This window comes from Magallana gigas, chromosome 7 (genome assembly GCF_963853765.1).
Source record: "Magallana gigas chromosome 7, xbMagGiga1.1, whole genome shotgun sequence".
Classification (NCBI taxonomy): Eukaryota; Metazoa; Mollusca; class Bivalvia; order Ostreida; family Ostreidae; genus Magallana; species Magallana gigas.
Window position 1 is genome coordinate 5,006,902 of NC_088859.1, and position 8,414 is coordinate 5,015,315.

General features: G+C 36.6%; 2 protein-coding genes across 2 annotated transcripts; one reads left to right on the top strand and one right to left on the bottom strand.

Moving 5' to 3' along the window:
- Window positions 1-79: 79 nt before the first annotated feature.
- LOC105326146 (tetratricopeptide repeat protein 33) lies at window positions 80-1,819 on the top strand. Its single transcript, XM_011426009.4, has 4 exons — window positions 80-452; window positions 805-886; window positions 980-1,111; window positions 1,326-1,819. Exons 1-4 carry the CDS (start codon window positions 238-240, stop codon window positions 1,800-1,802), a joined length of 906 nt encoding a protein of 301 aa, XP_011424311.3. The 5' UTR covers window positions 80-237; the 3' UTR covers window positions 1,803-1,819.
- Window positions 1,820-1,898: 79 nt separating this feature from the next.
- LOC105326147 (trimeric intracellular cation channel type 1B.1) lies at window positions 1,899-7,907 on the bottom strand. Its single transcript, XM_011426010.4, has 5 exons — window positions 7,713-7,907; window positions 5,410-5,566; window positions 4,219-4,403; window positions 3,920-4,007; window positions 1,899-3,789 (listed from the first exon to the last, which is right to left on the bottom strand). Exons 1-5 carry the CDS (start codon window positions 7,840-7,842, stop codon window positions 3,489-3,491), a joined length of 861 nt encoding a protein of 286 aa, XP_011424312.2. The 5' UTR covers window positions 7,843-7,907; the 3' UTR covers window positions 1,899-3,488.
- Window positions 7,908-8,414: the final 507 nt, after the last annotated feature.

The following is an 8,414-nucleotide window of genomic DNA, read 5'->3' on the forward strand; positions in this document are numbered from 1 at the left end:
TGGATTTATTTATTTGAGGCCAAGTTTTGTCATATCGTTTGAATTAATTTTTGTATCGATTTTCATCAAATACGAAAATGAAAGTAGATAGAAGTGAAAGTAAGAAGTTGTAGAAATTGATGTTTGTAGATTATCATGCACACATTTGTAACGTATTGATCAAATCACCTTTTAGGTAGGGATATTAATTTTGTTTGTTTAATTAACATACGGACACTACGAGCTAACAATGAAAGCATGACCTCATTTGGATGGAAGAGAAAACTTGGAGGTAAGGTGTCAAAGACATTGTCAAAGAACTTCGAAAAGAACAGCAAGGATAACCATGACAACCTGGAGGAGGTGGATTGGCTGACCTTGGCTCCAAAGAGGAAATTGATTTGTTTGGAGGATGGTCGGGCCAAGAGTGAGCGACTAAAGCGGGAGGGGGGTGTGCTGGCAGAGTCTGAGAGGTAGGATAATTAAAATTAATTACATTGGTAGACTTCCAATAGGCTTTTGTTTTCTCTTGGACTCGCCGAGCCATCTATGAGATTGATTAACCCAATTTATTTCTGTAATCAGTCAGTGTAACAAACCTAATAAGTAATAGTATGAAAAACATAGTCTCTCCCTATCTAAATCAGTGCAAAAATAATTATCTGTGTACCAATACCGTTAATTTTACAGGGAAACAGATTTTTAATAAGATGGATATCAAAAGCAAAGCTATGATTATTGTGAGATTATTGTAATATACTTATATTTAAAGAAATCAAGTAAACTATCATTTTGATTTTTCCCCAAAATTAAATTGTATATTAGATATTGGGAAGCCATATCTAAGTGGGAAGAAGCTCTAGCCCTGACCCCAGAGGATGAGACCCTGCACGAAATGAGAGCCCAGGTATGCAAAGCAAAGCAGATTAACAAAAAATGAGACTTATTGGATATTTCATATAGTAATTCAATTTAACTTGTAATACATGACTTGTTACAGAGTTACCTGCTCCTGAATGAGGTGTACCCTGCAGTTCAAGCAGCAGCTAAGTGTACAGAGGTCAACCCACTGTGGTGGGTAGGTCACCAGACCCTGGGCCGAGCTCAGCTGGGACTGGGCGATGTTGCTATGGTAGGTATGAAAAAGTCATGTATGATCTTTAAAGGATGGGAGGCATCAAATTTTTTAGAGGCCAGGGGTTTTAGAGGGAGTTGAAAGTTTTACCTTTATCAACCTCAGAGAGCAATTTGACAATGGATACATCTATTTTTTAGTCTTATATGGAGTGTGTGAACACACATACATGTATCTACAGTATTCCCTGTACCGGTACTTTGTTTTGTAGGCTGTGAAAAGCTTCTCTCGTGCTGTTCATCTTTACCCTGTGGACGAGGAGCTATGGAAAGAGGATCTACTGTGGGCCAAGTCGCTTCTGGACCAGCATCACACAATGCTGGGGGAACAGGAGGCCGAGAGGTCCCGCTGTACATTGACCGAGGTCACCGATACCCCAGCCAGACTTACTGCAATATGTGCCTCACCCCACAACCCAGAGGAAGGGAGTGATTTACAGGATTCTACAGACAATTGTGATCCATCAAACACAATGAATGAAAACAGTGTTCATGTGAAAGTGACTGGAAAATGTGAAGAAATTGATGACACCAGTGACGGGGGTGGTCCCAAAGATAACCCAGGTGTTACATGTACAAACACCCACACAGACAGCTTCCGGGGCTCAGAGGATGCGAGAGAGACCAAGAGAATCCCCATAAATTATATCAGAATGAGGCAGTGGGCTTCTGACAGGGTACAAAAATAAATTGTTACTCTTTTTAATTGTTTTTTGTCTTACTGGTACTAATAATTTCACCGCCTGCATTACCATGAGTCAGTTTCCTATTAACAAACAACAATATTGTACATCCAAAAGAAATTTATTCAAAACTGATAAACTATCCAGATTCGGTATTGAGCACACGAATTCAGACACAATGAAAAAAAAATGACACAAATTTAATCTGTCATACAAAGGGTGACGATGCATTCAACAGTTCAATGTCTATGTAAAGAGAGAGAAAAATGTTGTTCCTGTAAAATTCATAAAAATTTCATTCAATGAATATGTGTAGAGTATATTGCACTACTTTACAAAGACTAGCATAAAAATTGATACAGGCATACAACAGAGTCGTAAAGAGAACAATTCGTAGAGAAGGTATGTATAAAAATAGTTTTGCTATTAAAAGAGTATGCGAGTCAGTAAATGTAGACCGGTACATAAATAAATAATGCTCAGTTTGACATCCAAACAACACACAAGTAGAATCAATAAATAACGCTATACTTCACGCTTCCTGTTCAGTTGTAAAAAACCAACAGATCTATTGACAGTGACGCTAGCACACAGGAACGAACGAAAACACAAGATCTTTTCATCAGTGGCTATGTCTTACTTCCTCATTGGATGGCAACATTTTTTTTCCAAACAATGAACACTAGTGATATTTCTACTGATACATATATTCATTATTACTACAGACTAGTCTTACTACTGAAAAGACTGATGTACAATGACCCTATCTAACACTCTGGAGTTGATTGAATTCAAGATAGCTCCATTTTCATGGAACTTATGGGTATCCTCACATAACAACCCCCCCCCCCCCCCCAATTAATTTACATCTTCTGAAAATAAATTATAAAACTATTTTTTTTCCTTTTTCTTAGCATGAATTCATAAATAACCAGGTAGATGGAGGTAATCCTCTAAATCCAGGAAATTTAGGCCTCACAAATTTTAAATGATTCCACAGCACCTGGTACAATGTGATTCAGATTTATATGAAATACTTTAATAGTACATGATCTTTTCTAAATGTTGTACAACTACATGTACCAGCATTAGCAATATTAATACTGATATTAATTACTAGGGTAGCATGTGCATACATGATACAATGTAGCATCTATATATGAAGTTGTTATAGTAAGATATGTTATTACATGTATACAAATTTTCATAAAGAAGAAATTTTCTTTGCTTGCAAGTTTAACAGATTTAGATTAATTACACTAATTCCCCTTTTATTTGTTTGTCAAGCAAAAATTTATATAGGAGTGCTAGTCCATAAATTTTAAATATAAATGGCCACTGATTCTAAAGTCACTGAATGTGTCAAAGTAGTCCCACATCTAAACAATACACCCGGTCTTCGTAACTGCCTACTGCCTAAGTGAGTCATAGTGCCAGGTGGTACACAATCCCAGCCCCACCTATTGTCCCCACCTGGCACCATCCTCTCTGTATGTGTCCATGGACAACTCCTGTGACAGTTGATAAAGTCCTACTCCTGTGACAGTTGATAAAGTCCTACACCTACACTGTACATAAACTCTTGGATAAATACAGACATACAGTCAAAAGCAAAGGAGATCTCGGAAAGGGGAGAAATGTTTCCTCTACTTCACAACACGGGGTTCTCGTCCTTCTGCCTCGGCCAATCCTTCAGTCATTCTTTTTGTCCTCTCGAGATTTTGCTGCTGGAATGTCGGCGTCTTTCTCTTCCTTCTTGGGCTCTGCGGCGACTGCTCGCCGCATGGCGTCCCACATTCCTCCCATAAATACTGCACAGAACAAGTTCTCAAATGGAGCGAAGGGGTCGTGGATACCAAGCAGAAGGGCAGAGAGTTTGAAGTACACAAAGAAAATGACCACACCGAAGTAGACCAGGGCATGGGGGGCTGTGATGTAGTTCATCTTCTCCATCAGGAACACCAGCGAGGCTAGGAAACAGGCCTTAGTGACACTGAAAACAAAAGTAACATCAACTCAATACTCACATACCACAGTATAATTGAATTAAGCCCAGTGTAGTGTGCACTAAAGTTGACCCTTAGAACAGCAGACATTTTTGATTGATGATAAAAAAGACTTACAAAGAGGGTTGCAAGACTTCGTTGGTTCCGGGAATCCACAAACCACGCACCAAGCGCTCAAACGTCTTCATTAAACCACTTCCAGCTCCTGTTCAGATCAAATATCAAATTTTGAAATCATTCATCATCAGTCAATATCATAGTTGTAATTATTTCAAAGACAGCAAGTTAAGAGAGTCTTCAATCTAGCATACAGTAAAACACACCTTGGTTGAAAATGATATGTTTTAGTGACATCTAAACTATTTATTACAATATGAGAGATCTTCACTTTTACTTTGGCTACCGTAAAATCTTACCTTTGATTGTTCCGATGAATAGGATAATTAAAACTGAGTTGGGGTAGATCTTGGCTGTGTACACCACCCCATGGTACACTTTGTGTGCCCGCTGAACTTCCTTCAGACCCGCAATGGCCAGTTTACAAGGTAAAAACTTCACCATCTTATACACAATATCAAAAGGAGAATAAAACACCAAGTACCTGCAAAAACAAAAAAAGGTGTTAATAACTGGTAAAAGGACTATGTGCGGTTTGGTCAAATATCTGCCCCCAATTTTAACCAATTTTTAAATTGAATCGTATAGAAATCAAATCTTCATAAATCATTGTACAGTGGGCGCCTATCCTTTTAATCTTGATTTTAGTCGTCATTGCGCATTCGCTGTTTATCTATGACGTCATCCAAATGACATAATTCTCGCAAATGTGCAAACAAGCGAAAATATGCTCATTTTTGCTTTATATTCTGCATTCGGAAATATAGAGCGCAGGTCTGCTCAAGTACGATTTTAACATATGTTTTTCTTCAGATAATTATGCACGTTATACTAAAAAATGGTACTTGAGCAAGCCTGCGCTCGATGTTTCCTAGTCGAAAAACCAGCGGAAAACACCCACATTTTGCTACAAAACATCAATTTATCAAAATAAGGCAATCTTCATGACGTCATTTCTACATTATGACGTCACTTTGGTGATAACCTTTTACACCCTTATTTTCAATACGATTTTAACTATCTTCCATCTTATTTTTAAAGCTTGTAATAAAACTTAAATTTTGGGGGCAAAAAATGCATAATACCGCACATAGTCCTTTCAGGATTTTAAGCATAAGCAAAATTTTGCTCATATCAAACTTGCATTCAACTAATTAAAATATTTGGATCAACTTTAAAAGAATAAGTCTTTTATCTGAAATTCATAGTTTTAAAATTGGAAATGATCAATGATTTTTGGCATTGGAAACAGTGACCACCTACATTAGAACTCATCACCTCCTGCCAGAGAAGTCGAAGTTTTTGTCACATAAGACTTTCTACCCTTATTATACAACATTTTTAAAAAGACCTAGAATGGAAAGGATTCCATCAATAAACACACCAGGAGTAAGTAACTCAGGAACTGGATATATGTGGCTGATAGAATAATCAAATACTATTTGTTGTAAATAAGAATTTGTTAGTGAAAAGCTGTATACCAAACTCACCATACAACAGAGGCGGTCAGCAGTGCTTTGTGGTCTTTGAATGGGGTAAGAATCGGCTCCCCCAGTAAAAAGTTGGCTATTAAACTTCCGGCGAAACAAAGCAGCATGGATGACACCCAACAGGAGAGAGGGTGCTTCCTGGAGAACACTGTTCCTCCTATAACCACACAAAGAAACGTATCAATTTATAAAATTTTGATGAAAATAGCAAGCAGTAATAAGTGATAAAACACACTTGTGAAAGTTACAGTGGCTATTGTCAAAGCAGCATTTAAGGTACCTCACTACACCTGGACTTATACTTTTTAAGACACTACGTCACAAGATGGCGATTTAAATGTTTTGTTAAACTGTTTATATCCTTCGAAAAGGTTGTATATCGTCGTAGGTCAGTGGTTAAAGTATTGGGCTTCTGAACCGCAGATCATGAGTTCGAATCCGCCTGGAGGTTTTGTTCATGTTTACTGATCTAAATTTTTGAAAATGTAATTTTTCATCCAAATTTGCACATTTGTTGCCTATTTGACTTAAATACTTCTTATCCATTATGATATCAATCACAATCAAGTAATTTTCTGCTGATTTGAGAAAATATTTCAAGGTGTAGTGAGCCACCTTAACTGTGTAGAGCACAGAAGATCATTGAATGTGAAATTATTTTAAAGTGTCATAAATTATAACACATAAATATTAAATTTCAGTCGGTTTTTGTAGAAACACTATTAAATTAATTTTATAATTTACATACCATTATAATAAAATGGTATGTATCACATACATGTACTGTATGAATTCAAGACATTAAATACCGTTTTAAGCTACAGTTATCAATTGCTGCTGCTTAGTATAAATTTCACTAAAAATGCTTAATATTGCGTTTCAGAATGAAATGTTTTAATACCCATAGGGACTACTGCTATAGCATTTAAACATACTCTATGCCTAAATGACTTTTACCCATACAAACGCTCCTGACTGCTTGACTGGTAATTTCTTTGTTAAAAGTCATGATAAATATCAACATTTCACCCTAAGGAACTAACAGGAAGATTGAATTTCTTCTATCTTAACATTCAACCCCTTCTAATGAAATCATTCACTCATATAAACCATCTTCAATGCTGAATGACATTTCCTCCCCTTTCCTACATTTACATGTACTGTAGCATAATATTGATTAGATAGAATGCTCTATCGTTAAAATGACAGATGTCCTACGGACCCGGTTTAACGATAGAATTCGTCCCATATACTGACTTCGTAGCAAATAAAAAAATTAGATCGCTCTGTATCTCCCTAAATTCTCACATGATTGGTCTCAAATATCTACAATGTTGCTCTTTTATAATCCCATGTTACCACATTTACTGTTTTTGCAACGAAATCACTGCCACTTTTAACATCACGTTTGAAAATTCGCTGTTTATGGTCGCCATGTTAATGAAAAAACCCGAGACATTCCAAGTGCGATTTCCGACAAAATGGCAGGCAAATTCAAACGTGTATTTTAACAAAATGCCTTGGTACGACTCATTGAATGGATATTTTGTGGACTAAACTACATATGCATATCCAAAAAGGTTTGTAAAGTATAAAAATGTATCTTTTCCATGCAGATTATTTTTAACAGACTTAAAATCGATGCGAAGCTGATCTGATTCGCAGCTGCTACATTGCAATTTGCAAGTATATGGGACGAATTCTTACTGTGACCTGAGCGTAGCCTGGTCACGGTAAGATTATTCTTTCTAAATATTGATATATTTCAGAATTAATTAATTAGATTTGAATATACTCAAATTAGCTAGTGCAAACATTCTGTATCTTTGGAATGATAGAAGAACCCATAGGCCTATGGAATAAGCATATGTTTTCTCTCTTTTTTTCACCAGAAATTATCTAATCCTAACACTTTTACTGTGTGTAAATCTCTAGAATTCCCCAGCCACGCAATAATCAGTACTAATATAAAACACATGGTATAAACATAATAATAGAATCACATCTGGTCAGGATATTGACGGAATTCCCCATAGTATCACATAGGCAATTCTTAACCTTTTCGAAGCTTGAGTCAATCACAAGATAAAGATATAAAATGTCAGGACACAGTGCAAGAGAAAATTAGGGACATGCATAGAGAAGAAAATAACACATTTGATCTACTTTTACATACTGGATTAAAAACTCCATTAAATTACTTGTCATTAAAACAATCCAAATGACATAATGCCTCGCTACTGTAATTGTAAACGAAGCCCGGGCAGTAAATAGCCATATATGGCAGTGCTGGGTGACCTTACCAGAGGAGTTCGCTGGTACATCATCCCTTGCAGCGACACACATTAAAGTGTAGTGGGCAATGTCGAAATACGGATACATCTTTAACTTCGTCACCTTCGTGGCGATATCAAGAAACGTCTGTGGATCCATTTTTCTCGTTAATTAATTCAACCGCTACCTCAGCGGCTCAGCGGTTCTCGAAAAAATAAGACCGGAAGTTCGAAATGGAGACGCGGAGGGAAGTTAACTCGTACGAAGTGTCAGTTTGGGATTGGACTTTTACAGTACTAGTATTCAAACTTAAATAAATTATTCTCGCATTTGCCTGTTCTGTTGGAACATCTACACAAAATTGAAAAATATGTTTGAAATAAATATTGCAAAAATTATATCTCATATATATGTGTGAGTTTAAATCTGTACAGATATAGGCAGTTTAGTCAGTCATTGATTCCCAGCATCATTTTAATCCTGAACACACTGTGTAGTGTAGAGAAGGCCCTAAATTAAATATTAACAAGTTAAAAAATTTCTTTATTTTTCATTTCAATTTTTTACATACTCCCAAAAAAGTTTGGGGTGCGTTGGTACGCACTAAGCATCGGAAGGGGGAGGAGGCAACTCCATGATAATTCAATTTTTTATATGTCAATTTAAGAAAATTAGTTGCTGCTAGAAACACCCCCCCCCCCCTTCCGATGCTACGTGCGTGCCATCGGATA